Raw genomic sequence first — 22,437 nt, 5'->3', positions numbered from 1 at the left:
AGCATCTTTATTTTTTCCTATGTGGAAACACATATATCTGCAAAAAACAAAACTTCACTGATTTGGACTGTTCTGTATGTGATCCAGTAAACTATATGCTTGTGGTTTGGGTTTTGTAATAGCAGGTTGGATGGAAGGAGGTATATTTGATGATCTTGTTGTAATTTGGAATGTATCTCAGGGATGACTAACCAAGATGAAAACCCATCAGATCTAGCCCGGTGGTCTCCCAAAGAAGTTTTAACATGTGCTTATTTTTTTAGGACTGGATTAGAACTCCACTAAAAGCTTCACTAAAATTTCAATATGAGAATATTGATACCATCAGTCTTCTGTGTTTTATTTCTAAAGAAAACTGTAGAAAGAAAATGCCATAATAAACATGACTGGACAGGTATCTTTATTCTATGCCAACTTGCATTCTTTAAACTGTATGTCCAGGGTGAATATAGATATAGAGATATATGATAGATAGTAGTTCTGTTTTGTCTTTTTTTTTTTTTGCCAGTCCTGGGGCTTGAACTCAGGGCCTGAGTACTGTTCTAGCGCTCTACCACTTGAGGCACAGCACCATTTCTGTCTTTTCTATGTATGTGGAACTGAGGAATTGAACCCTGGATCTTTGTGCATGGTAGGCAAGCACTCTACTAGTAGGCCAAATTCCCAGCCTGTTTTGGCTTTTTGAGACACTTCCATATTGATTTCCATAGTAGCTGCATTGATTTACATTCTCATTAACAGTCTGTTCCATTTTTCTTCTGCTTCCTCACCAGCTCTCCTTTTCCCCAAGTAGGGTTTGAAATAAGGATCTACATACATCCTTCCTCAGTTTGCTTGTTTGGTTGGTACTCTTCCACTTGCTGGCTATTTTGAAGATGAAGTCTTTTGGACTTTTCTGCCCAGCTGACTTCAAAACATGATTCTCTGAACTTTATCCTGCAGAGTAGCTACCACCCTATCCTCAAGCCAGGCTCCCATTCCCCATTTTCTAGAGGTTAGTTGGCTATTAGAATCTCAGGTCCTTTTGTGCCTGGGCTGGCTTTGAACCTTGATCCTTAGATCTCAGCCTCCTCGAGTAGCTAGGATTACAGGCGTGAGCCACTGCACCTGGCTTAAGCTCCTTTTTTTTTTTTTTAAGTTATTCTTATTTCAGAGGGATTACAATTACATGAATCAAGTACAAGTATATTTCCTTTTTTTTTTCTTTTTTTCTTTTTTTTTTTTTTTTACCAGTTCTTAGACTTGAGCTTGGGGCCTGGACACTGTCCTTGAGCATTTTTTGCTGAAGGCTGGCTCTCTACCACTTGAACCACAGCACCAATTCTGTATGTGGTACTGAGGAATCGAACCCAGGGCTTCATGCATGCTAGGTGAGCAACACTAGACCACACTACTGGCCTCTTAATTTTTCCTATACACTAAAAAGATTAGAATTTCAACTTTGCAGACATGAATGCAACAAAACTTATGATATAATCTAGCATATTTTTCCTCTGAGTGACATTAAGCAAGATAGTAATTGAAGATGCTTATATGATGCATGGTTTGAAGTATATTTTATGCTCCTAACTGGCCTCACTTTCCAAAGTTATAATCAAATACCCTACTATTTTTTATTACAATAAGATTAAAATGTGATTTTTATTTCCCCATAGAAAATTATTTAGTCCTGAGAGCCATTAATCTTGAGTTTTAATACTAAGAGCAGTGTTCTTTCTTTCTTTTCCTCTCCCCTCCCTCCAACTCTCCCTCCTCCTCCCCCCTTTCTTTCCTTTCTTGTCCTGGGGCCTGAACTTGAGGCAGGGGCACTGTCATTTTGCCACTTTTGCTCAAGTCTAGTGCTCTGCCACTTGAACCACAATACCTCTTCTGGCTTTTTCTATGTATGTCGGACCTAGGAATTAAATCCAGGGCTTTGTGCATTCTACCACTTAAGCTGTGCTCCTGACCCCCAGTGTTGTTTCTTGAATAACTGTCTTATAGGTAATATTTTATGTAGCTTTACATTGTAGTGAGACACAGACAGCATTGAGCTCTACATAGTCAACTGAGAATCTGATTAAAAAATGTGGATCCTGCATATTAACCTTTTTTTTTTTTTTTTTTTTTTTTGGTCTGATATGGTCCTGTGTCTTCAACTCAGCCTGGACACTACCCTTTGGCTTGTTTCCTCATGGCTAGCACTTTACCAGTGGAGCCATAGCTCCACTTCTGTCTTTTTGGAAATAAGAGTCTCAAGGATGTTCCTGTCAAGGCTGGCTTTGAACTATGATCTTCAGCTCTCAGACTCCTAAGTAGCCAGGATTATAGGTGGGAGCTTCTAGCACCTAGCTATATTAACATTTTAAATGCACTTTGAATGGACTAGAAAACAGCTCTAGTAGTAGCTGGCTAATACCTATTAGCTATGGGTTTTCTTTTAATGTTAAATATCTGGGTGTATTTCCCAATTTCAGTGCATCTTTCAGCCAGGCTCAGAGAACTTGGCAATGAGGAAATGATTGTTTTATAAGATCATCTCTGCAGTTGCATGAAACCTTCCCCTTTTTTGTATACAATTCCTACCTTGGTAGTTGGAAATATAAAAAGCCAAGACTACTGTTGAACATTCTTAATTTGGTAGACCTCTGAGCTTTCATCTTCAGTGTATAACATTATAGCTGGCCAACTTAACAAAAAATGAGTCATTTTTATTGAGAGCTTTTATTTGACTCATATATTAGTCTTCATGAACAATTCAGGTGCATATCAATTGATTTAACATGTTGTTCCATCCTCTTTTTTTTTTTTTTTCTTGTCCATCTTGGGGCTTTAGTTCAGGTCTAGGCACTGTCCCTGAGCTTTTTTGTGCAAGGTTAGCACTCTACACAACTGATTTTCTGGTGTTTAAATTAGAAATGAGCATCTCACAAACTTTCTTCTGACTTTGAACCAGATCTGAATCTCCTTAGTAGCTAGGATTATAGATGTGAGCCACCAGCTTCTTCCAAAATTTTCAGGTACAAATGTTAGGATTTTTAGGGGGTGAAAAGCATTAGCAGAAATTGATTTCTGAATAGTTTGGTTTACCACTGGAACATACCCACTTTATATTTCAATGTTGGTAGTTATGACTATATTGTTTGAATAAAAAACTACATTCTATGTGTACTTCTGTGGGGTTGACTGAGGATTTGGTGTGCTGGCAGTTACATTGTGTTCTTTGGGGCTTTATAAATGAAGTCTTTAAATTAGAAACACGTGAAAATAGTTTTGGGAGCATAAATCTTATTTTTTTATTTTATTTTTTATTATCAGGGTTAATATATAGAGGGGTTACAGTTAAATTCACCATGGGAGCATAAATCTTAATGTGTTCTGTTTCCTTTTTGTGCTGGTCCTGCCTAGAATTGGTACTTAAGGCTGGGGCATTACCCTTGCGCTTTTGTGTTCGAGGCTGTAGGCTCCTACTCTGATCCACAGTGTTATTTTCAGCTGTTTAGTACTTGAATTGGAAATAGAGTATCACCCAGACTTTTTCTGCGTTGTCTGACTGCAGCCCTCAGATCTTAGCCTCATGAGTAGCATGAGCCACCAATGCCTGGCTTGTTTGCTGTTTCTTAAAGCTGTCTTCCTTGAACTCATAGCTTAGACACACAGTTGTGGCCTCCTGCTTGCCCTGTTCAAAATATGACTTCACATTTTTTTTCTGGGAGGGTGAGAAAGTTGGGATGAGGGATTTGGAGAGAAGTAATTCAATCAAAGTTAATAAACACAAGCCTCTTTTTTGTTTTTATTTTTGTTGTATATGTCTAGGATTTAGAAGAATTCTGCTTTAAGTTTTGCATCAATCATTTGACAGAAGTCACTCAAACCGCAGCATTTTGGCACATGGATGGCCCCCTGCTAAAGGAGTTCATTGCTAAAGCCAGTAAATGTGGAGCCTTTAAGAACTGAAGCCCGAGGCTGCTGGGCTGTGTGAGTGCTCTGGGGCACTGTGGGTGATGTGTCCAGCTTGTGCTCTACGGGTGATGAGATTCTGCAGGTAAAACCCACCAGGTGGTTTTTTCACATCCGAGACGCTGTTCTCTGTAGGAATATATGAAGGATATTTGGTTCTCCAGAGCCCATGGTAAACAAATACTTGTATTTTAAATGCCACCTCTCTTGCATATGGGCTAGAACCTTGTGAATGGTAAAAGTTTAGCTTCTTTTGTTCTCCTTTTTGATGAAAGGTACTTCTGAAACTGGAAAAAAGGCTTCCCTGGGTCAGGCAGCCTAGGTCTTTGATGTCAGGAGTTGTGTTTGGAAAGGTGAGATGAGCATTGAGGCCTCGTGGCGAGTTAAGAAAGCCATGGCGTCTGCTTGGCAAAGTGCCACCTTAGTTGTCACTCAGAACCTTTTTGTGAGAGAAGAGTCCAGATTGTGTGGGTTTTTTTTTTTTTTGATGTGCTTTCACAATTAATGACTTAAAAAAAAACTTGAACAAATGTCAAAGGGAGTATGAGTTTAATGAGTTAGGCCAATTGAAATAATTAAAGGTAAATTTCTAGGCTAGCTGGAATTTAATCACATTAAAATTAAGCATATTAGAAGAGTAGTAAATTTAGAACTATCCATGATAAATTGATAATGGAATTTTGTGTGGATAAAAGTGAATATCACTTATCTGACTTTATTTCATTAAGGTTAAATTGAACTGAAATTTAAATCACCCTCTTCACCTTTCTCTTACAAAATCAAGTGGCCTCATCTTCCTCTCATGGCTGCTAAGCCATGAGATTTACATTCTATAGGTTTTTTGGGGGGTGGGGTAAGGTGGGGGTGCTTACACTCAGGGTCTGGGCTCTATTCTTGAGCTTTTTTGCTCAAGGCTAGTACTCTACCGCTTGAGCCACAGCACCACTTGTCGTTTTTTGATGGTTAGTTGGAGATAAGTCTCAGGGACTTTCCTTAGATCTTAGCCTCCTGAGCAGTTATGATTAGAGGCGTAAGCCACAAGTGCCTGGCTTAGTAGTGGTTCTTAAAGGTACTTTGTTATAGTGCTTAATGGACATACCTATTTTATCTAGGCTAAATTCTGTCACAGATTTACTTATTTGAAACTTTAGTGTTAGGTACACAGTTTAGCGGTTTAACCTTTTTTGCAGGAAAATAGGGGTCTGACTACAAATTATGACTTTGTTTTTAGAACCACAGTAACAAGAGGGAGCAAATATGCTATGGCTGCTGTCTTTAGCAGTGTTTTATTAAAACATCTATTTGGTAGGGTGGTATATCGGTCCCCATGATAACACTTGATTGTTTGAGATATAAATCTCAAAGTTTCAGTCCCCTTTTCTTGATCATATCACAAATGACCGAGGCCCAATAACTCTTAATTTTAGAATTAGTTCTGCATTACGGTTTTTCTTACTAGGATGATGAATGCATATTAACTTGGTTATGTTTAGTGTTTATAATAATCACTGGAGGCTTATGGTCTTGAATAAAGTGAGAACTTCAGGATGTTTACTTACTGTTCTTAATTACAAAGAACTTTAAGAAAAGCACACAGTAGATCATGTCCATATAGTTCATTTGTTCAAATATTTACTGAATTCCTAATAATAGATGAAGAACCACTTCTCAGATTACTAATTTGTATGAGTATGTATGGTAAAAAAGAGAACAAGTCCTTCAAAAATACTTGACTATTTTTTAATGTTATTTTTCTAAATGGTTTTGTTTAATCATAGCAGGAATTGCAATCTGTTCCTTGATTCCACCCCCCCCACCATCTGATGTAATAGTGGAAGCCAAAGTCCTTACATTTCTTAAGGTAGCCCTATATGTAGTACTCTTGAACTTACTTCATACTGGAACAGTGTTTGATACTCTATTATATAGGCTGTATTTGTTATATTTACAATGTCATTAATAAAGTAATCTTAAGGCAGGCATATAGAGTTGTTTTTTCCCCTTTAGATGTATACAGCCTTAAAAAGGAAGGACATTGATACATGGTATGACACAGATTCACTTGGACATTATACTAATGAAGTGAGTCAGAAAAAACAAATACTGTGTGTTTTTACTTGTATGTGGTACTTGCCTTGAGTGGCCGAATTTATGGTGAAAGAAGGATGTGGGAAGGAAACCGGACTGTTTAATGGTGTTTAAGAGTTTGTGTGTAATGTCACTGACTGGTACACTTAATTTTTAAGATGGTAATTTTATGTTAGATATATTTTACCATGATGCTATAATGCTATAAATAGATTTCATTATGGACTTGTCAGCTTATGTACACACATTATAAAAGTTCATTATTTCTGTTAAGAGATAGTATAGTTGAACTAATACAGCAGAAAAAAATCCTTTAGGGGTACTTATAACAATTTAGCCTTTATCCTGAAACATGTAAGTTACTGGGGGAGGGGAGGCAGGGAGCAGTGACACTGATTAAGAGGTACTAAAAAATAAATTGCCTAGTGTAGATAACAGATAGGGATTGTTTTCATTTAAAATCTAAAACCCACTATTTTTGTCCTTGAAGTAATGACTTGGGCTGCCGTTACACCAGAAATGTTTTTTCCATCTTCAACAGATATTACACATCAGACTGGACACCATGCTGGGACTTGGCTCAAACTATTGTGACACATAGAACCTAAGTGTGAAGCAGAGGACTGTGGTAAAATAGAGATGTGAAGTCAGGTTGGTGGTGATATGGGTCGAATAATCTGAACTGTGTCTTGTTAGGTTGACAACTTTCCCATTGATGTTCTTCTTACTAAGCTAAAAAAGACTGACATGGAGGCAGGTAAATTTGGTTTAACAAGTAAAATAGTACAGTTCTTATTCAGTTAAAAAGACTGACATATAGTCAGATAAATCTGATATATAAGTAAAATAGTATGCTCAGATTTAAGTAAAATAGTATGCTCAGATTTACTACATCTGAAGGCTAATAATCTTGAACTCTTAGAATGTGGTAGCAAAATACTGTCAAGAAAGTGGTAGCAAAATACTGTCAAGAAAAAGGATCAGCTGGGTGCAGGTGTGGTGCAGGAGTAATGATGTGGTGAGAAAAATACATCACCTTCAATGTAACTGGTTGTATTTTTTTTTTCATGGTGGTAATGGAGTTTGAACTGAGAGCTTGCTAGGCAGGTGCTCTATGACTTCAGCCACACCACTCAGCCCTTATACTTTATTTTTTAAATAGGGCCTTGCATTTTACCCAGGCTCATTTGGATCTTGATCCCATTCCCATTTATATATCACACTCAGCTTGCCATTGTTTGAAATATGGTCTGACAAATTTTTTTCCTGGCCTTGAGTACCAATCCTTCTGATCTCTGCCTCTACTTTTCTTGAGTCAGTATGGAAGAAGCAGAGAACAAAGAAAGTTAACACTTGACAAGAAATGGGGGTGGGGTGGGGGGGAGGGGAGAGCACTAGCAGGAAGTCTCACAGGATTTTAAGTATAAAGGGTGGAAGAGAAGCTTGCCATTGGAGAAGAGGTAGAAGTGACATGACATTCAGTCAGACAGGAACTGTCAATCAGTGGATTAGTGGATAAGGGAGACAAAGGGAATCACAGTCTGAGGCTCAGAAGAATTAGGGCCCACTCCTACAGTGCTGTGGCTTTCACAGGCTAGTTTCTAGTATCTGGCCTGTTGGTGGTGTCACCTCTTAATTTGCGCTTGGATGATCCTTAGGGACACAGGGATGATACTGAAGTAGAACTTGACCTGAGGTCTTTATTTTCTTGAAAAGAGCACAAGTTTTGCTTTAAGTCCTGTAGAACTTTAATCTCCTTCAGCTGCTGCCGTTTTTCTTCAGCTTCATGGATTTTATTTTCTACTGCTTTGGTAAGAAGAAATACAGCCACTTAAGATTCTTCAGTAGTTTAGTTAGAAATCATGAGTTGTCTCACCTCTTACTTACAAAGATGCTTGTTCCCATAATAAGACAATTAGTGTCTTGTGAATGGGAGATAGTACCTTGTGTCTTTGCTTTCCCTATTTGCATGGAATTCAAGCATTCATCACGCAAAGCTAGTAAAGCTAAGGTTTGGTCTGCATTCATAGCAGAAGAACAAATCATTTTTGTCTACTTGAGATAGTTGTAGAGAATGGGCATATTAAGGATCTTCGTAAATGTAGTAAATATGTATTGGAAGCTGGGCACTGATGGCTCAAGCCTGTAGTTCTAGCTACTCAGGAGGCCAAGATTATAGGATCACAGTTTGAAGCTAGCCCAGGCAGTTCACAAGACTCTTATCTCCAATAAATTACTCAGAGCCACAGTGCCACTTCCAGGTTTTTCTAAGTGGTAGAGTGCTAGCCTTGAGTGAAAGAAGCTTAGGGACAGAGTTCAAGCCCTAGGACTAGAAAAAAAAAAAAAAAAACATGCATCTGATGTTACACAAGCACTTCTTAAGTGTTTAGAAACAAAGGCTTGCACTGTAGGAATCTAGTAAAAAAAAAATACTGGTAATTAGGCTTCAGGCATGACTAACTCAGTGGCAGTGTAGCTGCTACTGAGGCTTGAACACCATCCCTGAACATTTTTGTGCTCAAGGCTTCTGTTCCACCACTTAAGCGATACCTGGCAGTGGTTTTAAAGCTTCAAAATAGTGAGAAACATTATAGATGTTCATGCATTTGTATTAACTGAGAAGTGAGCTGGTTATCTAGTGTTTCTTGGTGTCTCACACTACCACCAAACACGTCTACCAAGTGTGTTACATGCTCCTAAAACGAGTCATTTTCCTTTCAGTCCCTTACAAAATAATGCTATTTGGAAGAGTTCTAAGGCTGTTTACCAAAATCTACACACCAGGTGTAGTGTGTTCAGATACCTGTAATCACAGCCTGGGTTAAAGATGCTGTCTCCAATAACTGTCCGGGTGTGTGTGGCAGCTTTGAGAAAAGTCAGGTCAGAATTACAATCTTTACATTTTCTATAAAATAACATCCATTTATTATCATGCCTGGCACTATTAAATGTTAGAGTGCCAGCCTTGAGCTGAAGAGTTCGGGGCCCAGAGTTCAAGCACCACAATTGACAGTTTTAAAAAAAAAATCATGCAAAAAGTAGTGCAGTTGAGTCCAGGAATTTGGCCTAGTGGTGGAGTGGTTGCCTAGCATGCAAGTGACTGCTGCTTCCTCTGTGTGCCTGTTCATCCCCCCCCCTCCGTTTTTCCTTCTATGTGTCTGTTTTCATAATAGGCTTTAAGAACATTCTAAAGTGATTTAATTTTATCACCTGTAGCATTATGCTGTACCTGCTTGCAGATTCACAAATGTGTCTTCAGTCTACAATCCAAAAGTGAAGTCCCAATTTCTTCAGTCTAGAGGAAGAACATTTTCAGTATTAACTTTCATGTAAATGGAGTAGGCAGGAATGTCAAGAACCCAAATGTGGAAGGTGCAGACAAGAGGGCAGATGCTACAGCAATGGGGCGGAGAGGGACTGTCTTGTGTAGATTTAGAGGCACATGGAAGTTTCACAAGTGCTGTTACTCAGAAAATAAAAGGATAAATGAAGTCTTGGAAAGAGTCTTAGTTTTTTGGTTTTGTTGTATAGAATACAGGCTGTTAAGTTCATACAGTATATATAGCTATAGGGTTTGAAGTCAGGGCCAGCCTTGAACTGCTATCCTCCCATCTACATATCCTGTGCAGCTAGGATTATAAGTATGTACCACGATACTTGGCTTGTTTGCTGATATGGGGGAAAGAAGGGTCTCACTTTTTTGGCTGAATTGAACCTTAATTCTGTCCATCTATACCTTCCAAGTAGCTAGGACTACAGTGTGTACTACTATGCCTGGCTTATGTACTGTAAGTAGAACTTCCAATTCTCAAGAGTTTAAGTTTGTACTGAAATCAAACTTTTCTATAACATTTATTAAAAGATACTTTGTTAAGGAATAACATTTGAGTCATCTCAAAAGTAACTTAACATGGGTCAACAGCAAGGGCACAGGGCTGAGTAGAGCTATGGGTGGCTGAATCCAGCTCCAGAAACCCACTCATCTGTGTGCTCCTCTGGGGTTGAGTGTTGTGGCTAACCTGCTGAGCTTGCGAGTTGACATCCTGTTGAAGAATGAGATGGTGTATCTTAGAAATCTGGTTTTCAGTCCCTGATTCAGAAGTGGTTTTATCCATGAACTTTTCTTGAATGACATGAAGTTTGTCCAGTATTTCTTCTAATAAGTCATTAAGGAGTCCTGCTTCCTTCACATTTTTTAAGAAAATGAACTTTGGAGAGTGCATCTATGAGGGAAACATTTTTATAAGGAAATGGTCTGCTACTCACATTCCTTCTTGATTACTTTTTCACTTTGTCCATTGGTAGATGAACATAATCCATTGACTAGCACAAAAAACACTCTCTTTGCCTTTTCTAGTACGTGCACTCCCATTAGAAATAAGACTGTTTGTGGTTTACAATATATGAATTAAAAGGATTCTCTAAAATTAGTTTCAAGTCTTGAGACAACAGCCCTTGCTGGTTTCATATCATGGAATATTTGCTTTAACTATGGAGCCACGCTGGGCCTCTGATGGCACAAACCGTCTTCACTGCCCTGAACTCAGGCAACTCAGGTTATTAAGGACACCGTTATTAAGGACAGCTGCACATACTGAGTTGCAATGAATCATCCTGCCCAGGTTCTCTGATAGGGTCCATACACTTACACTATTAATTACTACACACCTAGAAGATAAAGCAGAAAACCAACTTTGAAATACACAGGTGAATAGTTTTACAAGCGCTGGATGCCATGTTTGTTATAGCTGTCACTGAGCAAATCTGTGTGGCTGCTGGACTCTTCATTCATTTCTCTTTTGAATCCATTCATTGTCACAGGGGCTAATAGGAAAGAAAAACCAAGATTACATTGATTTTACTGTTGACATTATTAATACTATGACATTTCTTATCAGGAGGCATTTGAGCAACATCTCATTTCTGAAATGGGAGGGGGTCATGCCTTGAACTCCTAGACTCAAGTAATCCTGGCACATGCTACACATGCCAAGAAATGTCTCATACAGCACAAGGTGGAGGTTTCTGGCTTATATGAGCTAATATATGAAAATATTGGGGATTTCAAATAATATACCTTATACATCAGAGAAAATGAATGAGCTTGTGAGGAGGCTCCCCACATCCTCAGCCTGAATAGGACTGGAGCAGCTGCAAGGTCAGGTGCAGGCACCAGGCTGTCTACTTCAGTGTCTACCTGTTCAGAAATGCAAGGATTGAATTTACAGCCATAAGAAAACGAAGTCACATTACCACTATATGAATGACTGTTGAGTGACATTTCTTCTTTCCTCTTTTTGTTCTTGAATGATTAGCTAAAAATAGAAATCATCTTGAGTTGGGACAGTAAAAGGGATTATTTACATAAAATATAAAACAGGCTGGGTAGGGTGGCTCACACCTGTAATCCTAGCTACTCAGGCCGAGATCTGAGGATCATGGTTCAAAGCCAGCCTGGGCACTAAAGATTATGAGACTCATCTCCAATTAACCACTAGAAAACCGAAAGTGGCACTTTGGCTCCAGGGGTAGGGCAGTAGACTGAACTGAAGAGCTCAGGGACAGCGCCTAGGCTCACAGTTCAAGCCCCATGACCTACAAAAACAAACAAAACAGAGGTTGTTACAACACTTTACTTCTGGCTTGTTTTGGTACCAGTCATGGGGCCCGAACTCAAGGCCGGAGCCTGTCCCTAAGCTTTTCTACTCAAGGCTGATAATTTATCTCTTCCCCAGTCACAGCTCCACTTGTGGCTTTTTGGTGGTTAATGAGCCTCATGGACTTCCTGCCCAGGCTGGCTTGGTACCGCAACCACAGTCTTTAGATCTCAGCCTCTTGAGTAGCTGGCACGTGGCTAAAAACTATATCTTAACTAACAATGCTAAGAAATAAAACCATTTCTTTAAACCATGATAGGAAATTTTAGCAACTTACCACTTTGAGTGATGGTGGATGGTTTCAGAGCATGTTGTTGGCAGAACACCCTGAAATCATAATTTCAAAAAAGAGCTCAATTTTCAGATGTCTTTAAAAAGGTACCTGTTTTTCAATTTAAAAAATTTTCTTTTTGAGACAGGGTGTCATTATGTAGCTTAGGCTGACCTTGAACCTATGATCTTTCTGCCTCAGCTTCCTTGAGTGTTGAGATTACAGGTGCATGTTATCAAGGGCAGGTGAGGCTATCAGATGTCTTGTATGCCTTCTGAACCTTAGAGAGATGATTGTTCTCTGAAAGTGTGAATCCCGAGTAAATATTACTAGTTCATATATACAAATTTACTACTGGGCCAGGAGTTTGGCCTAGTGGTTGAGTGCTTGCCTAGCATGCACGAAGACCCTGGTTCGATTCCTCGGTACCACATACATAGAAAAAAAGCCAGAGGTGGTGCTGAGGCTCAAGTGGTAGAGCTCTAGCCTTGAGAAAGTCCAAGGACAGTGCTCAGGCCCTGAGCTCAAGCCCAGGACTGGCAAAAAAAAAAAAAAAAATTACTACTATATAGGAACTAGTAATACTACTATACAGGGACATTACTAGTTCCTGTATAGTAGTTGGACTTTGTCTTTGTGTAGTCAAATGCCTCTAAGTGTAAGTGGACTTGGGAGGTGAAGATAGGAGGATCTTGGTCCAGTAGTCCAAGGCCTGCCTGGGCAAAACTATGAAACCCTATCTCAATGAACATGTAAAAAAGAGAGACTGGGCATATGTCTCAAGCAGTAGAGCATGGGTCAAGTTCAGGAGCCTAAGTTCAAGCCCCAGTATGACAAAACAATGCAGTGTGCTCTTCACCTATGGGAACATAGATAATGCCTACTCTGCCATGCACCTTCTCAGTGATTCCCAACCAAAACTATTTGCCTTCTTTGCACCTGTGACCTTTTTGCCCCTGTGACCTCTGAGCCTTGTCATTTGCTAACACCTGTAATCCTGGCTGCTTGTGAGGCTGAGATTTGTAGGACTATAACCATGAGACTTCTTCTCATTCAAGAGCTAGACATGCTAGATATGTGTGTTATCCTAGCCATGATGGGATTTCTAACATAGACTGATGCAGAAAGCAAGAACAGAGCAAAACGGGGAGCCCTAATGCACTATTGGTGTGAATGTAAACTAGTGTAAACCATTGGGAAAGGAAGTTTGGAGATGCCTGAAAAAAACTCAACATGGTAACTACCCTATGATCCAGAGAGAGAACTCGTAGGAATCTATCCAAAAGGTTAGGATCCAGAAAAAATACCAGCGCCACCATGTGCACTGCTGCTACTCACCATACACAAGATACAGAAACAGCCCAGATGCCCAACAATGTCACACACACACACAATTTGACTCATGTAACAGAAATGGATAGACCTGGAAAGAATTCAGTCCAGTCATGCTCACACAAAATACATTGTTTTCCCTAGACGTTAGATCTAAATTATATATTTAAACCTAATACAGAGTCATATGCATATATATGCTAAAGAGTCAACAGAATGAATACTAGGAAGCAGGAACTTGGGGTATATGGTGAGGTATGAGGCCAAAGTAAAGGGGGTAGATAAATGAAGGAAGGAGAATGCAGGCATTAATGTTCAATGTCCATATGTGAAAATGGAAACCAGGATTGTGAAGAGGTAGGATTAGGAGAGATGGAGAATGATGAAAGCATGACAGATTCATGAGTTGTCTTCATAAAAAAAATGTTGAATTGAAAACACAAACAGATCAAGCCTACCTAGCAGTATGAAGTCTTCAGTTCAAACCTTAGTAGCCAAAAAAAGTGCAAAAAATACTAAGATGAACCACCGTGGCTCCCCCTCCCCTCCTCACCCCATACCAACAGTTCTTAATTCAAGATCTAACTCCTTTCACAAACCCAGACTCCTGTCCTGCCATGCCTGGTTGTTTCTGGTCCTCAAAAGTTACCATTTCAGTCTCTTACAGCACCAACCAGGGGTCTTATGTATGGCAGGCAATCCCAAGTTTAATTCCATTGTGGTAGTTCCAATATATGATTAGTATATTTTTCTAACAAAGATACAGCAGGTTCATTCTCAATATTTTGTTAAGTCATTGTACAAGTTATAGTAAAATGAACTTGTGAAGGTAAATAAAAAGTGAGATTGTGACAGTGTAACAGCCCATTGATTTAGCAAACAATATAAAAAATGAAATCTGAGTATGATGGATGGTGCCTGTAATCTTAGCTAACTGGGAATATCAGATCAGGATTACAGTTCTTGGCCAGCTCCGGCAAAAAGTTCTTTAGTCTTATCTCTCGGAGGAATAAGCTGGGCAAGTGGTATGTGTTTATCAATCCTGCTATAGGAGAAGCATCAAACAGGAGGATCTTAGTCCAGACAAGCCTGGGCAGGAAGCAACTCCGTCTTAAAAATAACCAATGCAGCAAAAGGACTAGAGACATGGCTGAGCAGTAGAGCTTTTTGCCCACCAAGCAAGGGACCCTCAGTTCAAATCACAGTACTAGGGACCCTGAGTTCCAACTACAGTATTGTCCCCACTCCTTAAAAAAAATGCAGTACAAAGTTAACAGGGGCTGGGAATGTGGCTTAGTGATAGGGATAGAGTGCTTGTTTAGCATGCATGAAGCCCTGGGTTTGATTCCTCAGTACCATATTAACGAAAGAAGACAGATGTAGCGCTGTGGCTCAAGTGGTAGAGTACTAGCCTTGAGCAAAGGAGGCTCAGGGACCAGTGTCCAGGCCATGAGGTCAACTCCAGGCCTGGCCAGAAAAAAGTTAACATATTTACATACTTTTCTATTATCCTAAGCAACAAGATATTAAAGGACTTGCTCAAAATCTGATTCAAAATTAACTTAAAATTTTCTTTGTACTGTTGTACAAATAGGCCAAGCCTAGAGATGATGTGCAGAGTCACTGCCACTCATCAACTGTGAGACCCGAGGACAAGTTACTGGTTCAGGGCCTCAGTCTATGCTGAGCATAATAGAATCTTCATCTGTGAACTGCTATGAGGATTAACATTTGCATAACACTTAGAATATGCCTGGCAAAAAAGTTATTTAAACTAGTTAATTAGAATAAGTTAGTACCTGGAGCACTTGGATACAGAGATATACACCCAACACAGGAAAGTTCCATTTCTGAATTTTTTTTTTTTGCCAGGCCCAGAATTTTAAGAATTGTGTGCAAATCATATTTTAAAAAATACTCTTGCTACCCTCTATTAGTTCATGCCTGTAATCTTAGCTACTTAGGGCTGAGATCTGAGGACCACAGTTAAGTAAGCCCAGAAAGGAAATGCCCTGAGACTCCTATCTTCTGTTGATCACCAAAAAGCTGAGAAAATGTTCATCATCCATGGTCATAAAGGAAATGCAAATAAAAACAACCCTAAGATACCACCTTACCCCAACAAGAATGGCCAAGATTTTGAACTCAGACAATGACAGTTGCTGGCGGGGTTGTGGAGAAAAAGGAACCCTACTACACTGCTGGTGGGAATGTAGACTAGTTCAGCCACTCTGGAAAGCAGTGTGGAGGTTTCTTAAAGAACTGAAAATAGACCTTCCCTACGATCCCGCCATACCACTTCTGGGCATCTATCCTAAACATCATGACCCAAGATATTATAAGGACACCTGCTCAGCTATGTTCATCTCTGCACTATTCACAATAGCCAGGCGATGGAAATAATGCAGATGCCCTACTGCAGATGAATGGATACAGAAAATGTGGTATATATACACAATGGAATTCTACATAGCCAACAGACAAGATAAAATAATGGCATTCTCAGGGAAATGGATGAATCTAGAGCGAATCATGTTGAATGAGACAAGACCTAAGGAACAAAAGGCGCATGGTATTCTTAATGTATGGCTATTAAATCCAAAGAGTACAAGAGCGAGGACTCAATACTGCATACCCAAAGCTATGGACATGGTAATGGAAATATAAACATAACTATATAGACATAAAAACCTATGACTCTATAGACATAATGTTTTATTTCTTAAATTAATATGTTTCTATGACATACAAACCCTTAGCCTAATTTTGGTTAAGTTCTAAATACTAAGTCCCAGTGATTGTAAATACAGATTCCCTCCTTGAACACTTGTTTGTTAAACTTGTCATTTAAAACATGATGTAAAAATCAATGTTAATAAATTCTTTAAAGCTGTGGCTTAAGTGGTAGAGTGCCAACCTTGAACAGAAACTCCAGGACAGAGCCTAGGCCCAGAGTTCAAGCCTAGAACACAGACAGACAGACAGACACATATACACACACACTTTCCTAATAGCAATCCTATTACTCAGCAGGTTGCTGTAAGAATAATGTTTTTTTTTTTTAAGTGGCTGTTTATTGCCATCATACCTACTTCACACATAAGATGGGAGGGGTACAGGAAGAGCCAGTGGCTCTGCAAAGAAAGTGAAGACCTTTCAGTTGCAGATAAGAAAGGCTTGACCCTCCAGAACTTTTGTTTTACCCCATAGATTCATACTGTTATGGAAGGATAGGATGCAGGGAAGTTTTCAGAAGCAAAACACAACCTTGCACTATTTTCTTCCTGAGGTATTGAGAGGTGGTGTGAAGTTGGGTTCCTAAATGGAACCTTCTCACTGAAAACCATTTACACAATTAAGCTATAAAAGGTTTCCTGTCCTTGGGCACTCCTGGCTCACACCTATAATCCTAGCTGCTACTCAGGAGGCAGAGGTGTGAGAATTGTTGTTTGAAGCTAGTCCAGGTAGACAAATCTGAGGTACTCTTTATCTCCAACTAACTATAAAAAAAACTAGAACTGGGGGGCATTCAAGTGGTAGAGTGACAGCATGAGCACAAAAAGTCAAGTGAGAGCCCAAAGCGGAGTTCAAGTCCAGTTCTTACAGACTAACAGACACAGACACAGACACACACACATCTTTTAACATTCCTATTCCAATCCCTCAAAAGTAGTTTTAAAGTGGTTGTATTACATACTTGTATGTTCCTTGAGCTCCATTAGCTTGTGGAAATGCATCATCCATCTTGGCACAGAAAAAGTGGTAATTCTTGGCACAGGATTTTAAATCGCACCCCACAGTGGCTCCTCTTTTACCACAAAACGTGCATTTCTACAGAAAAAAAAAAAAAACAGTAAAATCTGTCCAATCTAGTCCAAACTCCCAGCCCCTTATTTTTAATTCTTGTTAAACTGGAAAGTCATCACTAAGTGTTATTTAAACCAGCAGCCTCACCCCGTCCCCCGCGCCCCACTTTCTTTTTTTCTTTTTTTTAAAATTCTGGACATTATCAGCAAAATTCTACCCTTAATGCAGGATGTCATGTCTTATATTTGACCATGCATTTCAACAAAACCTTAGCTAAATAGAATGTCTGGCATTGACCATTTTGTAATGATCTCATTAAGAACAAAATATTTTGTTTCAGAAAACAATACTGGGCTGGGAGTTTGGCCTAGTGGTAGCGGGGCTTGCCTAACATGCACAAAGACCTGGGTTCAATTCCTTGGTACCACATACACAGAAAAGCCAGAAGTGGTGCTGTGGCTCAAGTGGTAGAGCGCTAGCCTCGAGAAAACCCAAGGACAGTGCAAGCCCGGGACTGGCGAAAAAAAGAAAACCCCATTTTCAAAGAGATTTCTAAGAATCTCTTTGGCAAACTTCTCCAGTTCTAGGCAAGGGTCCTGCTGGGATACTAAGCCACGGCAAGAGCAGCAATGGCTTGTGCCCCGTGTAAGAGCTTCATGACCCTGCAGTCACCCCCACTCCCCGTAAACTCAGGCTCTGCTGGTATAATGACTGTCCTATGTTGAGGATAATTTGAGATGAAGCAAAGGGAATTTACTGGAGAGGGTCCAGGGGCCCAAAACAAATAATATGACACCATAAATGAGTTAAGAAGTGTTTTTTTTGATCCCTTTCTTTTATTTGTCAGGTATTTTATATATGAAGGTCGTATGGAGATGGTTAGGCAGTATCTAGCCACAGAAACTTAGCTGGTTTAGAATACCCAGCTGTGACCAAGGATAACTAGCACCACACTCTGGCTCAGTGATGGGGGGGGGGGGCAGGCATGAAAACACCTTCCAGACAGACAACTCGCATAATATCCCAGTGTGAGCACAAGCACACATACAAAGACTGAAAGGTAAGTGAGAAAAATCTAAGACAAAGTAGCACAGAATTCCAAGGTAGCATAGAAGAACAGTATTTTAATTTGAGACATGACTGAATAGTACACAGAGAGAAAAGGTTAGACTGCTACCTCCCAGTGCATGTATTAATATATGGATGAAAGATCTTATAAAACAAAGCAAATAAATAAGCTTTAAAAACTATTAGGATTTTTATTAAAGAGGAAAAAAGTATGGTATTAAAGACACACTATGGTTTTAATATTAAATGTTTTAAAAGGCGAATGTAAATTGTTAAAAAAACAACAGTATAGGGTTTTGTTTGTTTTAAATAATAAGCTTTCCAACAACAACAACAACAAAAAAAGATAAAGAAGGCTGGATGCAGTGGCTCACACCTGTAATCCTAGCTACTCAGGAGGCTGAGATCTGAGGATCAAAGTTCAAAGCCAGCCCAGGCAAAAAGGACCTGAGACTCTTATTTCCAGTTAACCTCTAGAAAACGGGAACTGGGGCTTGGCTCAAAGGTAGGGTGGTATCCTTGAGTTGAAGAGCTCAGGGACAGCGCCCAGGCCGAGTTCAAGTTCCATGATCCACAAAAAAAGAAAAAGAGAAAAGATAAAGGCAGGTTGTCTAAGGGAGACAGGAAACCAGAAGATATAAAGAAGATATGGAGTGTTTCCAAGTGGATGGGTAGTTCAAACTGTAGGGTATGGGTATTAGGATGAATACAGCTGAGAAGTTAAAAAGCACAGGCATTAGCTTGGGGCTTGGAGAATTTTATGGGAGATGAGAGCCTGTAGAAAGGTTTATGTGGAGGTAAAACAAACATTCCTGGGAGCAGGAAAGGCCCTGCTGGGGGTGACTGTGAGCCATACTTCAGTCAGCACATTGTGAGGTTCACCTGACCATAGCCAGGTGGGGGTGCCCAGGGCTGGGTTCCGCCCTGTGGGTGAGAAAGTGGAGCATGTGGGTGGAGGGAGAAGGAGAATGGTGTCTGGAGGAGGTCTGTGGGCAGGCCTGGGATGGGGGATCCCAATGCAGAACGCTGGTGAGCTGCTGTGGCAGGCTGCACAGACACTGTCAATCTCTTATGTCAAGAAGCTGGGCAAATAAGAAGAGCAGAGATACTCATTCCTGTCACGGGCAAGCACACCTCCACTCACTGTGTACAGAAGCAAAATTGGCTCCTTTCCCAGGGGGCAGTTTGTCAGCACAATTCAACACTTTAAAATAGAATTCCCTTCACCCAGAAATTCAAACTTCTGAGGAGCAGAGGGACTTGCCTTGCCCCTGGGGGCACACCATGTCTGGCCACATATACCACAGGCTCAGACACACTTGTGAACACATGGGTAAACATTATTTCAGGGACTTCACATCCTTTGCTCCATCCTCCACTTCCAATGTGTCCCCAAGCTTCCCAGTGGGAAAGGTGCATTACCCCTGAGGCATATCCACTTTCTGAACTTAGACCTCTAGTCAATTGTTGTCATTCTGCAGCCTGCGTTTAAAATTGTATCTACTTGACCCCTCAAATCCAATTAATTCATAAAGGACCTAAAAAATTATCTCTCAGCTGGGCACAGGTGGTTCACACCTGTAATCCTAGCTACTCAGGAGGATGCCTTCTGAGGATCACAGTTTGAAGCCAGTTCAAGCAGCAAAGTCTGTGAGACTCTTTTATCTCCAATTAACCATCAGAAAACTAGAGGTAGTGTTGTGGCTTAAAGTGCAAAGTGCTGGCCTTGAGCTCAGGGACAGCACTCAAGCCCCGAGTTCAAGTCCCATGGCTAATAATAAGAAACACATCTCTCAGTTGAGCTCTATGTGCTATTTAGAGGAGGAGTTGTCACAGGACACTACAGACCTTGCAACAACTACTTAAATGTTTATCCCTGGTCACAGACTTCACCGAGGTTGTGATCAGGGCACAGGGCACTCACACTTTTCCTGTTCATTAATCTATGACCAGAGGAAAACCCTTTCTTTGGTAAACCCTCTTTCTTCCTGGATAGCCCTTTTATGACCTGAGCTCCAATGGGTGATCCTGACTAGTTATGCTTACTTCCCACAACTAGTGCAAAGAAGGGGAGCAACCAAATCACACTCCAAAAGGCCTTTGACTCCATTTTTGCAGATGACCTGACTGGTGCTGGCTATGACAAGAGAACTTAAATGTTCCAGTTGCTACCTGAAGACCTGCAAGGGTGACAGCTTACATTAGGGACTGGAGGCAGAACCAGAGTCCCTGATAACATCAAGCCACTGAAGCTGGTGTTTCCTGATGAAGTGGGAAAATACGCCTCTTTTTTAAAAAAATAAATAAATAAAACCAGTCTGAGTTGGGATTTCTACCAGTTATACCCAAACACATTCTAACTCCTCCACTCTAGTACTTTGAGGATAAGATGTGTGGTAGTTTATGTTAACATAGTCAATGTCCACTTGAACTTCATTTCTGAAAGTTTCCAATAGTCCTACTTTTGTTCAGCTCTCCAGGATGCTTCTCCACCTCTAGCTTCTCATACTTACTTTTGAATGTGCTCCTGGGACTCAGACAGTCATGTGTATGAGTAATGACATCATTTCTACTTACCAACTTTCTTCCTCTCTGGATTTCTTTCTTTACTGATTCCACATCAAAATTTCTATCAGCACTAATTGGATCACGATCCTCACATCCCACAAGTGCTGAAGGGTATAGCTGCAGATAGAACATCCAGAGTAGGTATAAAATAATACGGAAAACCAAAATCTGGAAAATACTACCAAGCAGTACTTACCAGGAATGGAAGACGACTGGGGAAGAAGAGTGAGCACTTCAGAGTGTAGGGACAGATCAGACCCAGGCAGACCCTGATTGCAAGGTTTGCCACTTAGATTCCCTATTCTAGGAAAGTGGCATAGGCTCTGAGCAATAGCTGAAGTTATAGTCAGAGCAAGCCAGTCTGTAAAGAAAGAAAAGCAAAGGTTGGAAATGAGGATTATTTTTTTTCTTTTGGTGCTAGTTCTAGAGCTTGAACTCAGACCCTGAGTGCTGTCCTTGAGCTTTTTCCTCAAAGCTAGAGTTCTACTACTTGAGCCACAGCACTACTTCTGGGTTTTCTATGTATGTGGTACCAAGGAATTGAACCTGAGTGTTCGTGCATGCTAGGCAATCACTCTACTACTTCGCAAAACTCCTGCTCCCCCCCCTTTTTTTTTTTTTTTGGTGGGTCATGGGGCTTGAACTCTGGGCCTGGGCGTGGTACCTGAGCTCTTCAGCTCAAGGCTACTGCCCTACCCTTGAGACATAGACCCACTTCCCATTTTCTAATGATAAATTGTAGACAAGTCTCATGGATTTGTAGTGCCCAAGCTGTTCTGAACCTCCATCTTTAGATCTCAGCCTCCTAAGTAGCTAGAATTACAGGTATGAGCCACCATGGCAAGTTACATGTGCTTTCCTTAAAATGCTTTGGTGTGTTGGGTGCTAGTAGCTTACGCGTATAATCCTATGTACTCAGAAAGCTGAGATCTGAGGATCATGGTTCAAAGCCAGCCTGGGCAGAAAAGTCCATGACCCTCTTATCTCCAATTAATCACAGAAAAAGCAGGAAGCAGAGCTGTGGTTCAAGTGGTAGAGTGGTAGGTAGCCTTGAGAAAAATGAAGCTAAGGGACCACAAACAACAACACACACAAAAAAAAAAACTCTCCAAAGACTTGTTAGGCAGATGTAGTGCCTCCCATTAGGCACACCTCCAGCCTTAAATGTGCTTTACTTTAATAATATGATTAGTAAGGAGGCAAAAATACATGAAAGCAGAGAATTATTTTCTTAGGAGATAAATGGAAGGAAAGGAAAGGAAAGTGAAGAGGAGCTGGGAAGAAAGGGAAGGAGCCACAAGCCAGCTGCTGGAAGGAAGATTCTCACCTGTAGGCCAGTTTAGAGACAGCCTTCCCCAGTCTGTCAGCTGCTACTGGCTTTACAAATATCCATTGACATTTTTTCTCCCACATGTAATACACATTCCTTTAATGTTTTATAGTAGAAAAACTTATTTATACAATTTTATTTATATGTTGTATATGTATCAGAGATTATTCCCCTACCCCCTGCTGGGCAAGTGGTTAAAAGTCTTATTTTTGTGCCAGGCCTACACATTGTCCTTGAAGGGTTTTTTTTCTCATAGCAAGCAATCTACCATTTGAGCCACAGAGCTCCTTTTTGGTGGTTCACTGGAGATAAGAATCTTATGGGCTTTCTTTCTCTGGCTGGCTTTGAAAATGATATCCTCAGATCTCAGCCTCCTG

The 22,437-nt window shown here is 40.3% G+C and overlaps 2 protein-coding genes across 4 annotated transcripts in view; one reads left to right on the top strand and one right to left on the bottom strand.

The window, feature by feature from the left end:
• The window catches only part of Rcbtb1 (RCC1 and BTB domain containing protein 1), a 30,638-nt gene extending 23,667 nt beyond the window's left edge, over positions 1-6,971 (top strand). The window contains exons 11-12 of one of the 3 annotated variants that reach the window (XR_016537107.1): positions 3,796-4,024; positions 6,569-6,971. Coding sequence is in view for 2 of the 3 variants with exons in the window: in XM_090342164.1 (XP_090198290.1) it covers positions 3,796-3,936 (141 nt within the window). In the remaining variant the exon portion in view is untranslated. Of the gene's footprint in view, positions 1-3,795; positions 5,918-6,568 lie in introns of those variants that run through there. The other 2 variants (XM_090342164.1, XM_090342163.1) reach the window with 2 other exon arrangements.
• Positions 6,972-6,978: 7 nt separating this feature from the next.
• On the bottom strand, positions 6,979-21,019 carry Phf11 (PHD finger protein 11; the record flags this gene model as incomplete). The annotated part of the gene is given in 9 exon segments (XM_090341795.1): positions 6,979-7,833; positions 9,257-9,286; positions 9,289-9,324; positions 10,118-10,250; positions 11,281-11,342; positions 11,962-12,011; positions 16,985-17,118; positions 20,740-20,847; positions 20,927-21,019. Coding segments are annotated over 9 exon segments (798 nt in total), but the record flags the coding sequence as incomplete, so codon positions are not given.
• Between the last annotated feature and the right edge of the window lie 1,418 nt (positions 21,020-22,437).

The sequence above is a fragment of the Megascapheus bottae genome, chromosome 11 (genome assembly GCF_031878675.1).
Source record: "Megascapheus bottae isolate mThoBot1 chromosome 11, mThoBot2.hap1, whole genome shotgun sequence".
NCBI classification, from domain to species: Eukaryota; Metazoa; Chordata; class Mammalia; order Rodentia; family Geomyidae; genus Megascapheus; species Megascapheus bottae.
This window is presented reverse-complemented; position numbering and strand designations above follow the sequence as displayed.